At 36.6% G+C, this 25,301-nt stretch overlaps 2 protein-coding genes across 3 annotated transcripts in view; one reads left to right on the top strand and one right to left on the bottom strand.

The window, feature by feature from the left end:
* Positions 1-25,301, bottom strand: part of LOC101523650 (HLA class I histocompatibility antigen, alpha chain G-like) — a 124,010-nt gene that overhangs the window by 81,372 nt on the left and 17,337 nt on the right. The window lies entirely within an intron of this gene.
* LOC101524134 (olfactory receptor 2B11-like) lies at positions 10,745-11,683 on the top strand. Its single transcript, XM_004598436.2, has one exon. It carries the CDS (start codon positions 10,745-10,747, stop codon positions 11,681-11,683), a length of 939 nt encoding a protein of 312 aa, XP_004598493.2.

Genomic DNA, 25,301 nt, shown 5'->3' on the forward strand with positions numbered 1-25,301 from the left:
ATGGAGAAACTGAACTCATCACTATTAGGTTTTGCATCTAGCCAGCTTAATTATGACTTCCCAATGGTGCTTGTTCATATTAGAAAAAAATCAGATCCTTTCAAGATATTCCCAATGATTTTCCAGTTTTAAACAACAAATACACTATTCAGTTGTATACGGATTATTTTAACTCATTCAGGGAGCTTGCAAAAGTAAATAAAACAGGCTGCCAATTCCTCGGAATGTAGTGAGAAATCAGTAAGACAAACCATTAATGCTACTGTTCTTTCTCTCTTCCTCTTAAAACTGTAACTATCACCAATGAAAATAAACCAATTACTCAGGGGGTTAAGAAACAACTTCAGTTTTTTTCACTTAGAAAATGTAAAACAACCACAGATCATATAAACTTCAGAAAAGCAATTCTAATGGTTTTGATTCATTCATCACTTACTCATAAAGGAATTACTAGAGTATTTTAAATCTGTATTTTCCTATATTCTGCCTTCCAAATCTAAAATTGTACAGTTTTTGAGACATCAGATAGAGAGACAAACTGAGTTTCCATAAGCCAGTAACCCATGTGAATGAAGAAATGCTTGAGTAGTTTCAACTTTCTGGGCTACAATGACGTTCAAACAGCTGAACACTCTAATGGAAACTATACTGGATTTTATCCATTGAATTAGTATTTGTTTCCAACTTTATTTGTTTGGATATAAAGCTTTAAAAGGTATTCTCATGGGGCCCAGTGCAATAGTGTAATGGTTAAGGTCCTTGCCTTGAACTCACAGGATCCCATATGGGCACTGGTTCTAATCCCGGCTGCTCCACTTCCCATCTAGCACCCTGCTTGTGGCCTGGGAAAGCATTTGAGGATGGCCCAAAGCCTTGGAACCCTGCACCCAAGTGGGAGACCCAGAGAAGTTCCTGGCTCCTGGTTTCGGAGTTGCGGCCGCTTGGGGAGTGATTCATCGGACGGAAGATCTTCCTCTCTGTCTCTCCTCCTCTCTGTACATCTGCCTTTCCTTTAAAAATGATAAATAAATCTTTAAAAAAGAGAAATAACAGATTCTCCAAGTCTCCAATCACAAGCTAATGTCAAAGAAGTGAAAATGTTAATTCTTTGATCTGTTAATGTTTTGATGTATGTATGTATACTGAAATGTCACATTTCAGACATAAGTAGGTATAAATACTGTTTTTAAAATTTGAAAACATGACATTCATTTTCTCTGAAAATTGTAAAAGCGGCATTATTATTTGGCACCATTTGAATTTCTTAAAGCAACCAGAAGAATTTCATAAAGTGATATGTCAGATTTTCTAACAGTATTAGTGTGAGATAAGAAAGGGAAAAGAGAAAGTTAAGCATCTGTTTGTAGGTGACATAATCTTATACGTAAAGGAACCAAAGAATTCCACTAAGAGACTATTGGAAATCATCAAAGAATTTGGCAAAGTTGCAGAATATAAAATAAACACACAAAAGATCAATAGCTGTCAGGGAAATACACCAACAATGTTATGACTGAGGAAGAACTTGCTAAATCAGTCCCATTCACAATAGCTACAAAAATTTGCAAATGTCTTGGAGCAGATTTAACCAAGGATATGAAAGATTTCTACAAAGGAAAGAAATTTAAAGAGAATGAGAGAGAAGAAAAAAAAAACAGAAAAACCTTCCATTTTACAGGTTGGAAAAAAATACCACAATATCTACGGAAAAATTACAGATTCAATTCAATCAAAATCAAAATAATGGAGGCTTTCTTCTCAGACCTAGAAAAATGATCTTTGAGTTGGCACAGTGACTCAACAGGCTAATCCTCCACTTGTAAGCACTGGTTTCTCATATGGGTGCCTGTTGATGTTCTGGTTGCTCTACTTCCAGTCCAGTTCTCTGTTTGTGGTATGGGAGAGAAACAAAAGATGTCCCAAGTTCTTAAGAATATGCATTCTTGTAGGGGACCTGGAGGAGGCTCCTGTCTCTTGGCTTCAGATCAATTCACTTCTGGCAATTGTGGCCATTTGGGGAGTGAACCAGCTGATGGAAGATCATTTTCTCTGTCTTTCTTTATCTCTGTAAATCTGTGATTCCAATAAAAATAATTAATAAATCTTTTTTAAAAAAAGAAAAATGACCTTAAAATCCATATGAAATCTCAAGACTCCCTGAATCTAGTAATATATTTTTGAAGCATTCCTATCTTATCAATTTTTGGAAGAATATCTGTATTGGTTCTCCAAAAATATGATAGAAGCAATCAATGAAGACATTAGGGCTGGGTTTCTTTCCTTGTATTAATGTATATAACTTTAGCACAAATCAATGTTCCTAATGACCACAAATGAAAATCCTCAAACAAGGATGGATGTTTTGTGTAATGATTAAGGTGATTTGGGATACCAATCACCAATCTGCTATTAGAGTGACTGACTTCAAATCCCAGCCTGGCTTCTGATTCCTGCCTCTTCTTAATTTACAATGCAGGAGGCAGCAGAAGATGGCAGAAATACTTGGGTTCCTGCTACCCATGTGGGAGTCATAAATCTAGATAAATAACAACAAATAAACAAAAAAATTTTTAAATGCTCAGAAATCCTAGAAAATTGAATTTAACATTAACCATGATTAAGTGGAATTCATCCCAGAAATTTAAGGATGCTTAAATATATATATATATGCAATTTAATATGGTATAACACAAAAGAACACACAATCATCTCAATAATAGGAGAAACAGTATTTGTTAACATTCAAAATCCATTTATTATAAAAACCTTCAAGAAAATAAATACAAAAGAAATATACCTCACCTCAATGCAATAAAAGCCAAGTATGTAAAACTCACAGTTATCATCATGAAGAAAAAGTGATTTTTCTTCAATCTCCTGAACAAAGCAAGTCTTTCAATCTCTCCATCTCAATTATTTCTAGTAATAGAGATCATATGAAAGCAATTAGAATACAGAAAGTAATAAAAGACATTCAAACTTAAAAAGAGATTGCTCTATTAATTTGTAGATGACATGACATTATATATGGAATATCCTCAAGATTTCATCAAAATATTGTTAGGATTCTTACATAACTTTTGAAAAAAGCTAGTAAGAGAAATTTGAATATTACCAAATACAGATATGTGCAAGGTGTTTGAGGCCATAATTGTGTCAATTACTCCAATTTTATAAATAATGCATTATATACATGTATTGAACCATCACACTCCATCCCATAAATAGCTACAACAGTTATTCATCAACCACATTGAGACATATATATACAATTATTAGTACTAATAAAGTAAGTAAAATTGTAGAACACAAAATTAGCATTCAAAATCACAACTTTTTCTGTACACTGACCATGGGCTGAAAAACCAATGAAGAAAATAATCCTATCTGCAAAAGCTGCAAAAAGTAAAATGCTTAGAAATAAATCAATCAACAAAATAAAATACCTCACACTAAAAACTGCAAAATTGCACTGAGATTGGAGAAATAACTAAATGGAAAGATATTCTGTGAACATAGAGTGGAAAAATTAAAATCTTTATGATAAGCATTCTTATTAAGATTATTAAAGCAACTAAAAGTAATGTATAGATTCAATTTAATCTCCCTGAAAACTCTTACAACATTTCCTACAGATACCCAAATAACACAAGCAATGTAGAGGAAAAAAAGCAATGGCATCATATCATCTTATCTCGAAATCCAGTACAAACCTACCATCATCAAAACAGAATGGCCCTGGAATAAAAGCAGAGACAGAGACCAATAAAAATAGAGTGTAATATAATCTCATATTACCTAAAAAAATCACCACAAATTGTGCTTATACCTTATACATGAATCACTTCTTGGCCTTTTGGCTGAGATCATGTGTAGTAACTTTTTACATGAAATGAAAAAAATAAGTAAACATAAACATGCGTTATTCTCAGCAGTAATTTTTTTCAGTAGGGTTCCAAAAGCATAATCATGAAAAACAAAAATTGCATGAGATTAAAATGAAGATCTTCCGTAAAGACAAGAAATCAGTTTATAGAGTGAAGAGAAATTTTCAGAGTGGAGAGAAAATATGCACACCACATATTTGGTAACATATTAACAGCCAAAATACATAAGAACCTCAACTAACTCAATTGAAAGAAACATATCACTCAATCAAAATATGAAGTCATAACCAGAATGCAAATTTCTCAAAAGCAGACATACAGATGGCCAGTGAGTATATGAAAAAAAAATGTTTGACATCCCAAAATGTGCAATTTACAGGGTACAATGCCATGGCTTAACAGGCTAATTCCCCCCTTCAAGTGCTTTGGGTGTTAGTTCATGTTCCAGCTGCTCCACTTCCTGGTCAGCTCCCTGATAATGGCCTGGGAAAACAAAGGAGAGTGCCCAAATTCTAAGGATCCTGCACCTGTGTGGAAGACCCAGAAGAAGCTCCTGGCTGTATGCTGATATGTTGACTTGCTTTTTAAAAGAAATGCAAATTACAACCACAATGATCACTTCACATCTGTTAAAACAGTTATTAACAAAACCCCGCACATGTGGCAAGGATGTGGAGAAGTAAGAATTGCTACACAGTGTTGATGTGAATGTAAATTAACACAATATTTATAATGGGTAAAGTAGTGTGTAGGCTCCCCCCAAAATTAGAGGAAGACACTGTGGCACAGAGGATTCAGCCACTGCTTGCAATGAAGATATTACAAGTGCAAATCAAAACCATAAGAGGGTATCTGCTCGTTGTTGTAAGGCAGCTATTTCAAAAGGACACAAGATAACAAGTGTTGGGGAAAATATGGAGAAAGGAGAATGTTTACAGCCTGTGGGTTGGAATGTGAATCCCCGTAGTCATGCGGAGAGTGGTATGGAGGTTCCTCAGAAAAACTAAAAACAAAGCCATCATAGGAAAACATGAGAATTTATTTAGGGAAATACTTAGAAAACACTGCAAACTAGCTCTCTTTTCACTCTCTAATTCTTGCAAAGTGACTTCCATCACTTGAACCCAATCAGAAGTCAGGTATCAAGGAACCCTCTTGATTCAACTCCCTAGAGGAACAACACAGAATTCAAATGATTACAAAGTGTAAGGCACTGTTTCAGTTTTGCTTTTGCCAGTGCTGTGACCCTGCACTTGGCTCCAAACGGTAAGAACAAGTAGAAATAGAGTCACTCGTGCTAACGGCTATTAATCAAACAGAAGCTCTAAAGAAGCAAATAGGTTCCAAACAATTCAATCTTTTTTTTTCCCCCTGAATATGAGTGATTCCAGTTTACCGGAATCTGTATAACAATAAAGTCTCCTCTCTTTAAACTTTGCCAAAAATTAACTATCAACTTGAATGACCCAATATTTAAAGAATCATCTTGTTCCATTGTTCTATTTCCTTGTCCTCAACTAACAAAATTCACTGTTCTGCCATTACCCCGTAGAGGATCTCAATTCATTGTGTGGAACAGAGGAAACCTTGACACACGAATCATGAGTAAAGGCCAATTAGATCTTTAGCTTTTTTCCCTAATAAAAGATACATATTGGGGAATGTACAAGACTATTTGAAATATTTAACAAAAAATGCATACTATTAAGAACTATTCATTGATTCTTAAAAATTGCACCCAAATAAATGTATCTTTTATTTCCATTTCATGCACTTTTGGAGTACCTTCGTATAATAGAAAAATACATAGCCATATTATTTCACTAATTTCAGAAAAAAAGGGGCTATAATCTATGTGAGGAGGTTGATAAAGGGAAACCTTCCCATTTGTACAGTCTCTTTAAGATATTCAAAGTTGTTTTACAAAATGGTAATAGTTGTGGATATGTATGTAAGTTTTAAATATTAAACTTTAAATGTTAGTGGTTTCTGAATATCTGGCCCCTTAATGTATGGGATTAAATAGAAAAAAAAGATAGAAAGAGACAGGATCAGAGACAGGGGGATTTGTAATTTTACCTTTTTGTCACAAAAAAGCATTAAATATTTAAAGTTATTATTTAAAATATCATTTGAATATTTTTCATTAGAAAGATCATCGTTCATTGCTTTATTTTCCTTTCTCTTGTTAACTGATTTTGTGTCCCTTTCATTGTTTTGACTAGAAATAGTGAAATATATCAAGAATTAAGGAAATAAGAGATTCAGGAAATCCTGATATTAATTCAAGATATTTATTCATAGCTGCTGTGCTCCATTTGTATTTATTTGTTTATTCATTTTAAGTGTATTCTATTTAACTAATATCTAGTGTTGTGGGAAGTTGTATCAGTTTATTTTAAAATAAACCTAACAATAGAAGAAACTTTCGCCCAGTCTTCATTCAATAGGACTAATTGTACATAACAGATGTTTCCATAGAGAGTTCTATTCCAAGGAATTTTTCTGCTAACTCAACTGGGATAATAATAAATGAATGGCCTGTTCGAAAACAATACCCATGAGATCTTGAGAACAGCATACAAATAACACACAAAGGAAACAGTCCTCATATTTTCTATTACATTCCTCCTAACATTTGGCATGGTGTATCAAAAGAAAGAGTAGGAGCTGAAGCTATCACTAATATGCACCTGTCTAGTAGTTTATTCTTCCATGAAAGTTGGAAAACTTCAGGTATATCCCTTCAGAATAATTTTCATTGAAGGCTTTCTATCAAGTAAGGTATGTAGAAGCTAACCAGTCAAAGTCTGATCTCTGACACGGTTAGAATTCATGTAAATCGCAGTGCCTGATACATACATGAGTGTTATGTAGGAACTCATTTCAGGAAGGCTTTGTAAATCTCTAGTTAGGGATTCTAGAAACAAGCATTCTTCTTGTACTTAATTTCTTTTTCATTTTTTTCTCAGTATCTCACTTGAGTGAAACTGAAAAAATCTAATTTCAATAAACAGCACATCTAATAGCTAGTAAACACTTCAATTAACTATGAAAAATTCACTCCAACATATGAATATATCAAATGAATTGCTTCTAATGTGTGATCAATGTTTTATGTATTGACTTCACATAATTCAAAGGGATATTTTAGTATCAGATAAAAATAGCTTTTATTACTTCTTATGATCTTTTATTGTGTACAAAGCTTTTTTAAATTAGTTTTAGCTCCTATACATGAACATGCAGCATTTTTCTTTCTATGTCCAGCCTTCTTCACTGCATATAGTATCCTCCATACTCATCAATTTTAATGCAAATAGTAGAATGTTATTCTTTTTCCACGAATAATATTCCATTATAAGGAAGAAAAGTCTGTGTATAGCAGTATTGCTGCAAATATAAGCTTTGTCAGACTTTGTTGCATATTTTTGTCAATTAAATTTTAAAAACGCTATCTATAAGTGAAATGATCACCTATTCATTTGATTATTATTCACAACCCTCTTTGTGTCTTTTTACTTGTTGGTTTAGGGGATCATTAAGCTTTTGAATATTATGTAAATTTAAAATATGTCAAAAGCCTAAGAAGGAGAGGCAAAGAAAAAGAAAGAAAGGGCATATCATTATATTCTTAGAATTGTATCTATGAACAGATTGGCTATGTTCTCTAGATATTAATGTCACATTATTATGTTAATTGATTTAAATTGTGTGATATCCATTGTCATACATTTGCTCTGACTCTGAGAATCTAGACTACTAAAAAGTTTCTTTAAAATTATAGTTACATAAATATAAACAAATGAATACAGGTTGTGAAAATAAAAATGACTAAGATCACTAGAAAGAAAATGTTTATATATATATATAAGTATATATATATATATATATATGTAATATAAAGGAAGTATCTTCTACTAGAATAAAATCTGGTACTTCACTCAAGTGACCATAAACTTTTATGGATAAATAGATTCCTGTTTAGTGACACTGACATGAAAACTGCAGGAAGTAGGAGATCCAAATATCATGGAATCCAATAGTTAAAAGTAATGAAATATGAGAATGACCTAAAAATTATTAGTGATCTAATGATAGAGTTACACACCTTACATATACTCCAAAGGTAAATCATGCTGGTTAAGCATACCTTCTCTGGTGCCATGAGGAGAAAAATACAGAAAAATGAAGGAATTCTTGGGTAGTCATCTTTCACAAACAAAATGAGACATAATAATGTGAATAAGTGGCACAGATTTTGAAGTGTGCACATTAAATAATGTTACTGATCATGTACAAGCATGATTACTGTCATTAGAGTTAAATATAAGTATGGAACATCTCATGAAAAATTGAAAACTGGATCATGCTATAAAATTATGAAATGTGACTCTAACAAGGAGTAGACAAAAGGACTTTATGGCAAAGTTTTTAAACAGTGTTTGCTAAATGAAATTATTAGAATGCTTATTTAAAAAACTAAATTATGTGATGTAATACATGTTTTATATCACAACCAAAACCTATGTAGAATAACCTGAAAAGTAATTTAAGCCAAGAAAGTTGATTGCACTAATATAAAATTTTGCATAAAATCAAGCTAATATAAAATATAGAGAGCTATACTTATCCAGGAATCAGTCCTAAAGTACTGGTGCTTTCTATGGAACCTTAAAACTATGAACTTACAGTCTTGATATTGTTTTTTCTTACTTTAGAATAAAAATAATTGGAATAGAATGGCATTGGAATGAAAACTGACACACAGAGAAACAGAACAGAAAAGCAACACTAAAGGTTAACCCAGAAACACAGCCAACTGTTTTTTTGACAGTGATGTCAAGAACACAAATTAGAGAGAAATAATAATAGTAAACTAGACACAGAAAGACAAATAGTATGTGTCCGTTTTCATATGTGGAAGCTAAAGAAAAGTCACAGGCCAGTGTTATGATTCGCAACCCTAACAGACTGCTCGGTCAAGTCCTAACTGCTCTACCTCCAACCCAGCTTTCTGATATTGCAGCAGAAAGTGGCTCAAGTATGTGGGTCCCTGCCACCCACGTGGGAGATCCAGCTGGAGATGCTCACTCTTAGATTTGGCCTGGCTCAGACTGAAAATATTTAAAAAGAAGAGGAAAGCAAAACGAGAAGGAAAGGGAACAGGAAGAGAACGAAAGAGGCAGGGAAGGGAGAGTGAAAAGGGAAAGTAAAGGTTGGGAAAGGCAACAAGATTCTGGACACAGAACAGTGTTTACTAAAGACTGGGAGGAGTATAAAGGTTAGAGGCAATTCGGATAATGGGTAAGCAAATCATAGTTAGACCGAAGGACTATAATCTCAGTGTTACAACATTCTGGTCAGACTATAGTTCACAATAGCATAGCATATATTTTATGAACATACACAAGAAAGAAACCCCACGCTTCCAATCACTAAGTAATGTCAAAAAAGTAAAAATACCAAGTGTCCTATTGAATAGAAATATCGGAATGTACCACATAAATTTGTATAATTACTTTTAATTTCAAAACTGGTGAGCACTAAATGCTTCAATGGCTGTAAAAATTTTTGCTCTTTGGCACACAAGGCACATTAGAAGTTAATTATGATCATTACTGTTTTATTATGGATATTGCACTCTGTACCTAAAATAATATAACCAAAGGGCAACATTCATAGCTGTACTCTGAGAAACTATGTGATATCTCACAAGATGGCACTGAAGATTTTATAAAAGAGATCATATAGAACCATGCTCTTTAACACTAACAATGAAATATGATACAATTACACCACATATCGATGATAGGGTAATTCGATATTTTATGATTGGGATACCATCATAACTTTCCATCAGAAATCTGTCACCTTACACAGTGGATTTCATAAAATGCACTTAATCACAAAAGTTAAGAATAATCTAAATAAAGTCTTCCAATTTCCTAGTTTGCCATTATTGAAATACAGCTTCAGATCATGTGTTTGACTCTGTGATTTTTAGCATTCTTAAAGAACCTAAGGAATATGGTCTTGGCACTTTAAAATCTCTACAAGATAAATAACTAAATGAAAATTTTGCATGGAGCATCAAATGCCCAAAGTTTGAAGCAAGAAAAAGGTACACACAAACTCTAATTTGAGAGCATAGGTGAACCTAGGTCTTTGATACTTCATTTCCTCAGTTTTTGCATGAGAAAATGGTCATTGACAATATTTAATTGTGTCACTCAATGACCAATAACTGACATAGACTTTTTTCAAATCCCAAGTCTTCTCACTTCCTTTGGAGAAGTGATTGCATTCACTGACAACTTAGGGTTGCCAAAGGTTAGGTTGGTAACCAAGCTCCCTTTCCCTCAGTCCCTCTGTCCCATCTTCACATTTGAGCCAAGCCTCATTTCAGGAATTCACATAAGAGCCCTTGGCTTTCAGATCTAGAAGCCACATCATCTTTGTCAGACATTTAGAAACCAGTAGATTCCATTTTAACAGCCTCCTCAGCTGGATTTTATGCCAAAAAAACCTTGAATTAATTAATTTGGATATTCCAAAATACAAGCTCTTCTTTCACTCATTCCTGGTCAGATCTCATGGAAATAGATACCTACATCCTTGCTATAAAGTGCAGGAAATTCAGCTTCAGAAGGGTTAACATATTTGTTGAAGACAACCACTTTTAGTGCAGAGTATCTTGAGGGAGTATTTAGTCACCAGGTGCCAGATTGTTTATTTCTGTCATATTACTGTGGAACATCTTCTAATCATAAATAATCAATGTATGATTATGTTTTACCATTCCTTAAAACTTTTACCATTCTTCCACATCCTTATGGTAGGTGAAACTGAGGATCATGGTACTGACTAATGAAAGCTACCCTGAAGAGTTCATTCTACTTGGTTTTGCTGACCGACCTTGGCTCCAGCTTCCACTGTTCATTGTTCTTCTCATCACATATCCCATGGCCTTGGTGGGAAACATCGCCATCATCCTGGTGTCCAGGTTAGACCCGCGGCTCCACAGCCCCATGTATTTCTTCCTCACCAACCTCTCCTTCTTGGACATGTGTTACACCACCAGCTTTGTCCCTCAGATGCTGTTCAACCTGGGAACCTCTAAGAAGACAATCAGCTATGTGGGCTGTGTGATTCAGCTTTATTTATTCCACACCATGGGGGGCACAGAGTGTCTGCTCTTGGCTCTTATGTCCTTTGATCGCTATGTGGCCATCTGTAGACCTCTGCACTACACGCTCATCATGAATCGGCGCATCTGCATCCTGTTAGCGTCCATTGTGTGGCTCAGTGGAATTATATTTGCTCTCTCAGAAGCCACTCTCACACTACAATTACCAATGTGTGGTGTCAATATACTGGATCACTTGCTGTGTGAGATCCCAGTTCTGATCAAGACAGCCTGTGGTGACAAGAGGGCAAATGAATTGATACTCTCTGTTGTGTGCATTTTTATATTAGCTGTTCCCCTATGCTTAATTCTTGCTTCCTATATCAGTATTGGACGTGCTGTATTTAAGATTAAATCTTCTGAGGGAAGGAAAAAGGCCTTTGGGACATGTTCCTCTCATCTCATTGTTGTTTTCTTGTTTTATGGCCCAGCAATAAGCATGTACCTTCAGCCTCCTTCTTCCTTCTCTAAGGACCAACCCAAGTTCATGGCTCTCTTCTACGGAGTGATGACTCCTACACTCAACCCTTTTATCTATACTCTGAGGAATAAGGATGTGAAAGGGGCATTAGCCAAACTAGTGAGTGGAATGTTTGGTTTTAAGTAAATGGATATTAGTTAAGGATTGAAATAGATTTATGTGGATTTTTCTGAGAATTAATTCTTGTCTCATCATCAAATGACATGCTTTTGCCATTCTGCTTGTGGGAATATGTTAAAATAGCTACTCTGAGTTATTAAAAGCTAAAATAGTAACTGTACTAAGTTGGAAACATTAGTAAAGTGAATTATAGTATAAGCTCAATATTTTAAGCTAATTATGCATTATAAATAGTAGCAACAGGTACCCTGTCAGTGTCATGTGAGACGCATGAAATCACTCTTGTAGTTTGACCCCATGTTTAAGTGGTGGCATTTATGGTACATTCAACGTGAGGCACTCCGCTGCAGAAGAATCACCAGTTTACCACCTGCAGTTCTTGTAGATATTAGTACTTCTTTAAATCTCAAGACTGTGGGATGAGGAAAATCCATTGAAATGGTTGATTTCTACCATACTACTTCAAATTTTCCAGGCATTTATGTTAAGTATATTCCAACATTTTAGATAATTTTTTAAAAAAAATTTATTGAAAGGGCAGATTTACAGAGAGAAGGACAGAGAGAAAAATTCACTGGTTCATGCCCCAATAGGCCGCTATGGTCTGAGCTGATCGGAAGCAAGCAGCTAAGAGCTTCTTCTGGGTCCCACGTGCGTACATGTTCCCAAGGCTTTGAGCTATCCTTGGGTTAGAAAGGAACTGGGTTAGAACTGGTACAGCCAGTACATGAACCCGTATGGGATCTCAGAGCTTGCAAGGGGAGGATGTAACCATTGTTACATCCATGTAATGGTTACAATCATGTAACCATTGTGGTAGTAACATTTTTTTTAAAAGATTTTATTATTACTGAAAAGCCAGATATACAGAGAGGAGGAGAGACAGAGAGGAAGATCTTCCATCCGATGTTGAGCCGCAACAGGCCGGGCCGGTAAGCGCCAAACTGATGCCGGGACCAGGAACCTCTTCCAGGTCTCCCACGCGGGTGCAGGGTCCCAAAGCATTGGGCCATCCTCGACTGCTTTCCCAGGCCACAAGCAGAGAGCTGGATGGGAAGTGGAGCTGCCGGGATTAGAACCGGTGCCCATATGGGATCCCGGGGCTTTCAAGGCGAGGACTTTAGCCGCTAGACCACGCCGCCGGGCCCGTGGTAGTAACATTTTTGCCACTATATAAGCACCTCTGTGGAAGAGAAGACATATTATAGTAAGAACAAAAATGTTCTACAACTGATGTAAGCTGTTAGCATTCCCAACATATTTTTGCAGGAAGGTGATCATAAAATCATTCTCAAGCAACTAGACATTCCAGGAAGAACAAATGATAGATACCACAAGATTTAAACAATTACAAGGTTGAAAGAAAGACATACATTTAGAAAATTCTCTAACATACAAGTCAAGATTATACCAATTTTTAATTTTATTATTAAAATGCAATAATATAACAACTTAAAAAGAATAGTTAAGTGGATATACAGATTTCTAAAATTATAAGTCAAAAAGTTTTGACATTCTCCTCATTTTCTTTGAATGTGAATAGCTATATAAAACATACATCTTTCAAAACACACAGGGCTGCATTAATAAAAGTTGATGTGGAATTCATGACAATGATAATAACTACCTATTGCACAGGTAATCCCAAAATTAATTCACTTTGCATACAAACTACAAAAATGCACAGAGTGGAGACACCTATTTGATAGGCTGATTTCATTTTCCCCTGTAATATTCTCAGAAGTGGGATTGCTGGGTCATGGGGTAGATGTGCTTTTACTTTCTTGAGAAACCTCCAAACTGTTAAGAATGAATGTAAATATTTTTTTATTTTACATATTTATTTTCATTCTCATCAGTGGTAAACAATGATTCCATTTTATTCTCATCCTTGCCAGTATTTTATATTTTTTATTTTTTCATGATAGCCATTCTATCTAGAAGTGATATCTCACCATGGTTTAATTCTGCATTTTCCTAATAATGACATTAAATATTGCTTCATATATGTGTTGATCCTTTTAATTTCTTCTTTTTAAAAAACTTCTTAACTGGATCACTTAGTTTTCTTGTTGCTGAGGTTTTTAGTTCCTTAAATATTGAAAATATGGATCTTTAGTGACAGTGATAGTTTATTTTATCCCATTTTGATGAGTATCTCTCTCTTGATTGCTGTGTAAAAGTTTAATAATGATATAGTCTTGTTTTTCTGATTCGGTTTTTTATTACAGTATTTTGGGGATCACACATATATATGTACATGTATATATGTCTATGCTCCTACTGATGATTTGAAGTATTTTCCCTATGCTTACTTCTAATATTTTCATAATTTCAGGGCTTACCCTAGACATTTACTTCTTTTCAGTTTATTTTTAAAAGAATAAAAGATAGATGCTCAGTTTTAATCTTCTGCATTTGGATATCCAGTTATCCCAGGAGCTCTTGTTGAAGAGATTGTCTATTCTCCACTTTCTGTTTCTAGTGTGTCTGTCTAAAAAGTATACTGGCAAATATGACAGAAGATATTTCAATAAAAGTAGTTTCCTGTGGATGTGTGTATTCATTTTTGGTATTCTGTAGGTTCAAGTGTCTGTTTATGCCAATATCATGCTTTTTGGATTACAGTAGTTCTGCAGTATATGATGAAATCTAATATTGTCAGGTTTCAAAGTTTGTTCATTCTGGTAAAGATTGCCTTGTCTTTTGTAGGTCTTTGTGCTTCCATATGCACTTAAAGATTTTTAGATTTTGTTAATTTGAAAAATAGTGATAGAGACCTTCTATCTGTTGATCATTCCCCAGATGACTGCAACCACCAACCCTGGGACAGCCTGAAGCCAGGAGCCCAGAGGTCCTCTCTCTCTCTCCCCCAAGGCTGTAAGGGCATGAGCAGGCAGGAACTTCCTCTGCCACCCTCTCAGGCTCATTTACAGGGAGCTAACTCAAAGTAGAGCCTCTGGGTCTCAAACAGGCCAAGAAAGAGAGGAGACTGAAACTTTAAAAGTCAGAGATGAAATGACACCAGAGAAGTGTAGAGGATCCCAGTGGCCTGTGATGAGACTTGATGACAAAAAAAAAAAAAAAAAAAAAAATTCGGAAAGACTGCTATGTGTTAATTTTGGAGGTGCTAGGACACCCTTGAGAAAGAGAGGCTCTTAGTCCAGTCTCCAAGGTTTTCGTCTTCGTGATTCGGTTCTGGTAAGTTATACTCTCCTGAAATTTACCACTCATTCTTGTCTTTCCAATTTGTTGGGAGCTGGATCAGAAATGAAATGGTGGAGACACGAACTGGCACCCATATAGGATGCCAGCACTAGAATGCACAGGATTAGTCGGCTACGCCACTAGGGAGGAACTAGACTTTTGATTATTGATGAAGATGTTTACCGATATAAACTTGCTTTTGTGCTAGTTTTGCTGTGTCCTGTTCTCATTTGTTTTAATGATTTCTAATTTTCTCTTTTAAACTTTTCTGTGATCCATTTTTTGTTTAGGAGCTTGTTGATCACTCTCCATGTATTAGTTTTATACCTACAATTTCTTTTATTTTTTATTTCTAGTTTTATTTCATTATCATAAATATACATAACATAATTTCAGTCGTTTTTAATTTGCTGAGTCTGGTTTAGTGAAATCATAATATTATATATTGTAGAGATTGCACTATTTGCCTACAGAGATGAAGAGAACCCTGCAACTATTGAATAAAATATTCAGCAAATGTTTGCTAGGTCCTTTTCTTCTATATCACATTTTAACTCTGGTGTTTCCTTTTTCCATTTTTAAGATTTATTTTATTTATTCAAAAGGCAGAGCTACAAAGAGAAATTATTCACTGATTCACTCTTCCAAATGACTGCAAAGTAAAGAGTTCAATCAAACAGAAGTCAGTAGCCAGGAGCTTCCTCTGGATCTCCTATGTGGATGCAAAGGCCCAAGAACTTGATCCCTCTCCCAATGCTTTTTTTTTTTACCATTTTATTATTATTATTATTATTATCATTTTATGATACAGTTCCATAGGCTCCTGGCATTTCCATTATCCCCTCCCCAAGTCCCACCCCCCACCTAGTTCCTCTATATCATTACTAAAATATAGTTCTTCATACACAGTCATATGTCCATCATTGTGGGCATGGACAATGGCAGAGAGTTCAGTATCCTATTGTCAAGATATAGTAAACAGTTTCATTGTAAGTCCATCTTTGTCTGGAAGTAGAAATACATACTACATTGTATCCTCACATCTGGATGTTAGTCTCCATTTCACGGCTACTGTACATACCCTCAAATGAAAAGTCATAATACAAAATCAACAATAGAAAGTCATAATACAAAATCAACAATGCCATGAAGTTAAATAACATGTTTCTAGATATGACAGTTATGACAGTCTCCATTACACAGCTACTATACATCCCCTTAAATGAAAAGCCACAAAACAGAATCAACATCAGGGAGAAAAAAGAAATTAACAACACCATGAAGTTATGCTACTAAATAACTAACATGTAGCTGAAGAAATGAAAATCAAGAACCTTCTTGAAGAAAATGATGCCACTGTATGATCTGTAAGTCAGCATTATTTTCCTATGGGACCAGTGCAATCCACTGAACTCAGTGAGTTCTTGCGAGCTCAGCAGATGCGCAGTTCACTGTTGTCCCCTGCAGTCATAAAGTTTTTGCCACAGTGCGCAAAATGGCAGCTGAGGAACCACTACTAGAGTGCTTGATCCACTGGCCATCAGGTCTGAGGGCTAACTGGCCTGTCTTGGGTGGAACCTGTAGAATGCCACATTGATGCAGTTCATTGAGTCAGGAATGAGTTCATTCCCAGCTCAGCGTATGTTCACTCCTTTCCTGCCTTTGCTTCCTTATGCAAAATGGCGCCCAATTTGGCTCTAGGGGGCTGACCGGGCTGTGAAATCCACCCTGTTCTTGCACTGCCCATCTGAGATCTTCTGCTCTGTCTCTGCTCCTGGTCAAATCAAATGGAACAGTAGGACAAACAGTTCTTTGTCTGGCTTTACCTCCCAAACTGGCAGTGAAAGTCCCTTCCCACCTGGTTGCTGGTGGAGTTGCGGCTGCTGGTGGAGTTCAGATCACTGTTAGCTGAATGCCACTGAAGTATCTGTTACTGCAACACCACACCATTGTGTCTACTGCTTTCCTGTGTCTGTCAGTCTCCAGGTACCCCTCTGCTGTTGTTCTGTCCTTTCCTATTTTCTGGAATGCATCCTCTCTGCTTCATCCTGATTAAATGTTTTTCCATCCATTTAAACGTGTCCTTACCCTATTCCACCATCTTGATTCTCTCCTCTCCCACTGCTTTTCCAGATCATTAACAAGGAGCAGGACGGGAAGTGGAATAGCTGAAACTAGAACTGGCACCCATATGGAATACAGGCATTGTGGGTGGTAGCTTATTGTTCTACACCACATTGCTAGCCCAATTCCGTAGTCTCTTTACCTCTCCTTTCCCTGGATGATCTGTATACTGATTAAAGTGGTGAGTAAATCTCCCACTGGCATTGGATTGCAGTTCACATCCCAATTTGGATCTCAAAATGGTTCCTTTACAAAACTGGGTGCTCCAGCATTAGGGTACATTTATACTTCTATACTTAAATTATTTGTTAACTTGACCTCTTGTTAATTACATAACAACCTTCTTTGACTTTTTGTCTTAAAGTCTGTTTTCTACACACATACAAGTATGTTGCTTGCTGATCACATAGCTATTCCTGCTTCCTTTTGATTTTTACTTGCTGTATGGAACATCTAAGTCCATGTGTCCACTGGTGAATGTGGTTTCATGTAGGCAGCCTAATTCTTTTTTAATCAATTTAACCAGTGTTTATCTTTTAGCAAGTGAATTAATTCTGCTTACATTAAAGGTTGTAGTTGATAAATTATGATGGCCCTGTTTCTTTTTTGTCTCGTTTTTCATCATTTTTTATCTTCTTTTTATGTTGAATATTCTTTATTTTTTTCCAAATGGATTTTATACTTTACATGGATGCTTTCGTGATAGTCATTACTTGTTTTTAGTTCTATATGTGGAACTTCCTTTTGTAAGACTGATCTGTGGTGACTAATTAATTCAGATTTTGTTTACTAGCCTCTACCTGATAGTTGGACAAGTCTTGAGACTCCAACTGAGAGAACTGAAATAAAGATAGGATCTCTGGTCTCAACAAAGTTATGGGTGTCATCACAGTGAAACTGGCACAGAGCTTCAAGGCTGTTAGCTCCCTTTCTTATTCTACTCCTCTAATAGAACACTACTCTTCCTATGTGCTGGTGGTTAGCAGAGGTGTCATGGGTGCAGTCTCCATGCAGGCAGGCTGCCCCACACTAGATCAGATCTGAGTCTTATACTCAGAGGTCCCCTGTAATCTTGGATACATAATAAGTTCACAGAAGGTAAACAGTGATAGAAGCTGAAATAAATCCTCTTCCCACAATAGTAATGCCAGGGCAGATGTAGAGTTTCTGTCCAGAGTTTTTGACCTAGAATTTGAGGTCTTCAGGCTTTTCTGGTGCTGGTTCTCACCACACAATGCTCTGAACTTCAGGACAAGTCCTAAGTTTACTTTCCTGCCTTTCTCTTTAGTGGCTGAAGTGTTGGTGGCTTGAGTATTGTTCTGCTACCTGCCAGAGGTTAGGAGAAGAATGGTAGAACCAACACCGTGATCACCTACCTAAACAGGGTTGTTGATGTGTCAGAATTAGTCTGGGAGCAGTACTCTTGTCCACTTCTAAATTTCACCATAACAGATCTGATATTGGGTTTCAAGGCTAAAGTTTGGACTTAATTCTCTCTCTCTCCCCAGATATAAAACTAATCAGATTTTGCAAAGTTGTGGTTCTTGGAGGCAATATCACTACTATATTAAATTGAGACAATGTGTTTAGCCTTTGCTGTTGTAAATGCGGGTTGGTATGTAAATAGTGTTCAAATTTGGCAGACAATCATTGCATTGTTTTACTCTGTAGCATCTTGCCTTGGCCCCTTCCTCCCATTAACTTAACTTTTTGTTCACAGTTTTCCTCTATAGAGAGATCAAGATATTATTTTCAAGTAATCCAAAAGCAAGGATAAAGTTTTGAATATGCTCTGCCCAGGATACTTACTCTCTGTCACCATCAGGTATTCACTATTGCTTCTACATATAAACTTCATTAGCATTGACAGCTGACTAACTCTGTCATTTTAAAGGCAAATGTCACAAAATATCTGCTCTCTTTCTAGTTTTTTTTCCTTAGTTAAAATTTTTTTTTACCTTGTATCACAGCAGAAAGATCATAAAATGTTTTTTAATATAAATTTTATTAATTACATTTCATTATGTGACAGTTTCATAGGCTCTGGGGATGCCCCAACCCCTCCCTGTACCCTCTCCCCATCCCCATGGTGAATTGCTCCACCCCATTGCTGTATTACATTTTTGTGGGGTTTTTTTTATTACATTGCATTATGTGTCACGGTTTTATAGGCCCTGTGATTCTCCCCACCACCACCATAGTGTATTCCTCCAACTTGTTGCATTACCACAGATCAAATTCAGTTGAGATTCTTTGTTTTATAAACACTATTTTCTTATGGATAGTGAGAAATTGCCATATTGTGTTGTTATTATATCTGACCAATTTTGTGTCGGTTTGAATTCTTTACTACTTTTTTACATAAACATTCAAATTTGGAAAATTTTGGTAAACAACTATCAAATCATAAATAAACCTTGCATTTCATCAATACAGGAAAATAGGCAGAAAGATGCCCTAATCCTGATTCCACAAATATTAATTACATGTGAGAACATGTGCAACTGATGGATGAGCAGAGTTGACTAGAAAAGTCAACACAGGATAGTTAAGAACTCATAGTCATGATGTGAGTTAAACTTACATAGTAGACACAAACAGGGCTGAAAATCATCAACGGAAGCATTTCCTTGTGGATCATTCCCAAATATCAAAAGCAAGTAGCGTTGTACCTAAACCTGTCCTATCATTTGACAAGTTCTATGACACTGATGACTTATGTACAATTACATTTCCCACATCCTGTACATTGAAGATCCATAATCAGTATCAATAAATATATAAAAAATGAATGAATAAGAATAGTGTCTGGTAAAAAAAATAAGCCAGTTTGTTACTACAGAGACTTAGAGTGAGGAAAAGCAGGTGTCTATTTCTATAAATAGAGGGCTTACAACATAAAGGTTTCAACTAGGAAAAATGAGCAGGGGATCTTATAAGGAGACAGCAACAGGCAGCAGTAAGTATGGACTTCCACTTGGCAAATACTTCTGTCCTGCCTTTCTCCAGGCATATTCAACATCAGTATTGGTGCTATAGAGGCAGGAAGCCAGAACAACTTAGAACCAAGACCTACTACTGAAAAAGATCACACATTCTATTAAAATCTCTGCAAAAACCTTAAGGACCTAGTTGGGACTGGAATTTTGAGTGAAAGTCCTTGTTGAGCTTGAAGAAAATATACACAACCAAGAAAAAAGGGATAAATTGAAAGGCATGAAATAAGTTACTTGCTCATTTATTTTATAAATTTGGGAAGTTTAAAATATACACTCTAAAATCTTAGTTGATAGTATAATATATAGATTGACCTATTTTTAGTTGACAAAAACTTTTTTATTAATTATTTTGCATTATGTGACAGTTTCATAGGCTCTGGGAATCCCTCCACCCATCCCCACAACCCTCCCCCCCTGGTGGATTCCTCCACCTTGATGCAGCATTACAGTTCAAATTCAATCAAGATTCTTTGCTTGGGGCCCGGCGGCGTGGCCTAGCAGCTAAAGTCCTTGCCTTGAAAGCCCCAGGATCCCATATGGGCGCTGGTTCTAATCCTGGCAGCTCTGCTTCCCATCCAGCTCCCTACTTGTGGCTTGGGAAAGCAGTTGAGGATGGCCCAACGCATTGGGACACTGCACCCACGTGGGAGACCCGGAAGAGGTTCCAGGTTCCCGGCTTCGGATCGGCGCGCATCGGCCCGTTGCAGCTCACTTGGGGAGTGAATCATCGGACGGAAGATCTTCCTCTCTGTCTCTCCTCCTCTCTGTATATCTGGCTGTAATAAAAAAAAAATGAATAAATCTTTAAAAAAAAAAAAAGATTCTTTGCTTGCAAACGTATACCAAGCATAGAGTCCAGCTACTTATTGTCCAGATGGGTAAACAGTTTCTTGGGCAGACCATTTCTGGTCCGAAGTTAGAGCTGGTAGAATATCATCCCAGTCAATTAAGAGTCCCAATATAACATCAACAGCAATTTGCAACATTATGGAATTGACATGGTTTTGAGCAACCAGTACGTTAAAAAAAAAAAAAAAAAAAAAAAAAAGCAAGTTCTTAACCACAACCTCTGATTAGCTCATTGACATTTCACTTTTAGTTTGTATACAAGACCGGCTGCTATATACCTTAAAATCGCTATAAGGTACCATTCAGCTGTCTCGTGTCTATTTCATTTTAGTATTTAGCCATTTGTTGTGTTGAAGTATAATTTTGTTAATCTTGGCAGATTTTAGGATAATCTAGACTGGCTTGTAACTCTAACAAGACATTTGTCGACAATTAAGGTGCAGAACATTTTTTTGGAGGGTGGGGTGCAGGAAAATCCTCAACACCATGGTGAGGAGTGACTAATCTTTGTGTCCCACCCAGCGAGGCATGAGCCAATCCACGCCAGCTCTTGCCTGTTAGATTCCAAGCTCTACTCTTTGTTGTTTGTCTATTTATTTTAGGTTTTCTTAGTTTGTATGATTGTTTGTTTGCTATGAGGGGTTTTCAGAGCGATCCCGATGGTCATTGCGAGGGAGGGTGGGGGTCCAGAGGTGGAGCCAGGCTCGGACCAGAGAAAGCTCTCCTCCCTGGTCCCGAAAGACATTTATTGTTCTTCTGTTTCTGCGGATCGCTCAGGGCTTCTGGTTGTCTTTCCGATGATGTTGGTTTCTGCACGGTAGTGTTTGGACTTCTTCCATCCCCTGCGGAAGCTCCGGCTGGGGGTGGGTTACCTCAGAGTACTCGGCCTCCGAGGGCGTCCAATTCCCTGTGGCCTCCTTGGCAGTTGGGATATAGTCCTTGTTGCTCGTATTAATAGTTTGTGGTGAAGGTCTGGGAGTCTTCATGGTTGGGATCCAAGCTTCCTCCTTACCACCTGCTCCACTCTGGAGTGCCCCCCTGCTCCATGCACATGACCTCCTGTTAAGAGGTTGTCAAGATCGCACCCGATTCCCCCCTCATGCATTGGTATAGTCGTTTTACTATTGTTTAGTGCCGCTTTGAGTCTGCTGTCTATGAATTACCAGATTTGATCTTGATAGGCTATATTGTACTTTTTCCTCACTCTTTTTATGGTCCTGAAAGACTTCCCTGCACTCCCTCCCCATTATGTATTAACATAGCGTATTGAGGGTATAGTAGGTTTTACAGTTTTTCGATGTAGATCTTAAGTATTCTGACATTAATTGTTGGTTTATAGATTATATCGCATTATCTTATTGAATTGGATACAGGTTGTTAGAGATTGCAATAATATTACAATATACAGGTATTATCTTCCAAGTTGTCATCTTTTCATCTCAAATTAAGGCAAACATGTGGTATTTAACCTTTTGGGATTGGTTCATTTCTCTTAGCATGATGGATTCCAGTCAGGCCCATTTGACCACAAAGAACTGCATTTCGTTTTTTTTTAATAGCTGAGTAGTATTCCATAGAGTAGATGAACCATAGCTTTCTTATCCAGTCTTCTACTGATGGTCATTTTGGTTGCTTCCAGGTTTTTACGATTGTAGATTGTGCTGCTATGAACATAGGAGTGCATGTTGGTTTCTTGTGTAGAAGATGTTTTGGATATATCCCTAGGAGTGCTATTGCTGGATCATATGGAATGTTGATTTTCAGTTGTTTCAGTATTCGCCAAACTGATTCCCATAGAGGCTGTACAAGTCTGCAGTCCCACCAGCAGTGGAGAAGGGTTCCCTTTTCCCCACATCCTCGCCAGCAATTGTTGGTGGTATTATGTATGTGTACCATCCTTACTGGAGTTAGGTGGTACCTCATTGTAGTCTTCATTTGGATTTCCCTTATTGCCAGGGAACTTGAGCATTTTTTCATATGCTTGTTTGCCATTTGGGTTTGTTCTTTTGTGAAATGTCTGCCCATTTCTAGAGCAGTTTGTTTGTTCTGGCATTTTGGTTTCTCTGGAGATCTTTGTATATCCTGGAGATCAGCCCTCTATCTCCTATGTAGTGTGCAAAGATCTTCTCCCATTCTGTAGGTTGTTTTTATACTTTGTTGATTGTTTCTCTAGCTGTACAGAAGCTTCTTAGTTTGATGAGGTCCCAATTGTTTATTTTGGTCTCGATTTCTACTGCTTTTGGAGTCTTTTTTAGGAAGTGAGGGCCTACTCCTAAGTGTTGCAGTGTGTTTCCAAAATTTTCTTCCAAAGTTTGAAGGTTTCTGGATGTAGGTGTAGGTCTTTTATCCATTTAGATTTGATCTTAGTATGGTGAGAGATGTGGGTCTATCTTTTTGTTTCTGCAGGCTATCAACCAGTTGTCCCAACAGCATTTATTGAACAGACCTTCCCATTTGCGTGGATTGTCTGTCTTTTTGTCAAAGATTAATTGACTGTATCTGTGTGGGTTTCCATCTGTTGTTTCTATTCTGTTCCACTGATCTTCCTCTCTATCTTTGTGCCAGTACCAGGCTGTTTTGATAACCACTGCCTTATAGTATGTCCATATATCCGGTACTATGATTCCCCCTGTTAAGTTCCTGTTCGTCAGAGTGGTTCTGGCTATTTGTGGTTTTTTGTGTTTCCAGATGAATCTGTGTATCATTTTTTCCAGTTCGATGAAGAATGCTGTGGGTAATTTGATTGGGATTGCATTGAATGTATATATTGCTTTTGGTAGTATAGACATTTTGATGATATTAATTTTGCCTATCCAGGAGCATGGGATGTTGTTGCATGTTTTGAGGTCTTGTTCTATTTGTTTTTTGAGTTTTTTGTAATTTTCTTCATAAAGGTCTTCTACGCTTTTGGTTAAATTTATTCCCAGATATTTCATGCTTTTCTCTGTTATTTTGAATGGTAGCTTGTTGGTTAGATCTTCTTCCATCTTGCGGCCGTTTGCATACACTATGGCTGTTGATTTTTGTTCATTTATCTTGTATCCTGCCACTCTGCCAAATTCTCGTATGAGTTCTAGGAGTCTTTGTATTGAGTTTTTTGGTTCTTCTATGTAAAGAATCATGTCGTCTGCAAATAGAGAAAGCTTGACTTCTTCATTTCCAATTTGGATTCCTTTGATTTCTTTGTCTTGTCTTATGGCTTCTGCAAGTACCTCTAGGACTATATTGAATAGCAGTGGTGATAGTGGGCAGCCTTGTCTTGTTCCAGATCTCATGAGAAGGAATCCAGTTTTTCTCCATTTAGTACGATGCTGGCATTGGGTTTTTCATATATTGCTTTGATTATATTGTGGATTGTTCCTTCTATCCCCACCCTGGTTAGGGTTTTTACATGAAGTGGTGTTGAATTTTGTCGAAGGCTTTTTCTGCATCTATTGATACTATTATATGGCTTTTATTTTTCAGTTTTTGGATGTGATGTATCACATGTATGGATTTCCTTATGTTGAACCATCCCTGCATTCCCTGGATGAAACCTACTTGGTCTGGATGGATGATCTGTCTGATGTTTTTTTTGTATTCTATTGGCTAGGATTTTATTGAGAATCTTAGCGTCGATGTTCATCAGAGAAATAGGTCTGTAGTTTTCCTTCTCTGTTAATTCTCTATTCAGTTTGGGGATTAAGGTGATATTGACTTCATAGAATGAGTTTGGAAGAGTTGCTTCCTTTTCTATTGTTTTGAAGAGCTTGTAATGGATTGGGGTTAGCTCTGGTTGGAATGTTTTGTAGAATTCTGCAGTAAAACCATCTGGGCCTGGGCTTTTCTTTGTTGGGAGCTCTTTAATCACTGATTCTATCTCTGATTCGGCAATGGGTTTATTCAGGTCTTCAGTTGCTTCTGGGGTGAATTTTGGTAAGTGGTGGGAGTCTAGGAATCTTTCCATTTCCAAGTGGTTATCGGATTTGTTGGCGTATAGTTCTTTGTAATAATTTCTAATTATTTCCTTAATGGTAGTAGTGTCTGTTGTTATGTTGCCTTTTTCATCTTTGATGCTGCTAATTCTTGCTTTGTCTTGTTTTTTCTTTGTCAGTCGGGCCAGTGGGGTATCTATTTTGTTTATCCTCTCAAAGAACCAGCTTTTTGATTCATTTATTTTCTGAATGGTTTTTTAAATTTCTTTCTGATTTATTTCTTGTCTTGTTTTGATAATTTCTTATTTCCTCTTGTTTGTGGGGTCCTTCTGCTGTTGCTTTTCCAGTTCCTGGAGGTGTGTGCTTAATTCCTGCATTTGTTGCCTTTCTTGGGCTTTGACGTGCGCGCTAATTGCAATAAACTCACCACGTAACACTGCTTTGGCAGTGTCCCATAAGTTTTGGACTTTTGTATCTGGGTTTTCGTTGGTTTGCATAAATTTTTTGATCTGATCTTTAATTTCTTCTCTG

Source organism: Ochotona princeps, chromosome 1, assembly GCF_030435755.1.
Source record: "Ochotona princeps isolate mOchPri1 chromosome 1, mOchPri1.hap1, whole genome shotgun sequence".
NCBI lineage: Eukaryota > Metazoa > Chordata > Mammalia > Lagomorpha > Ochotonidae > Ochotona > Ochotona princeps.

What these genes read in the sequence shown, in the direction of transcription:
- LOC101524134 (XM_004598436.2), top strand. Translation starts at nt 10,745, where the DNA reads ATGGTACTGACTAATGAAAGCTACCCTGAAGAGTTCATTCTACTTGGT.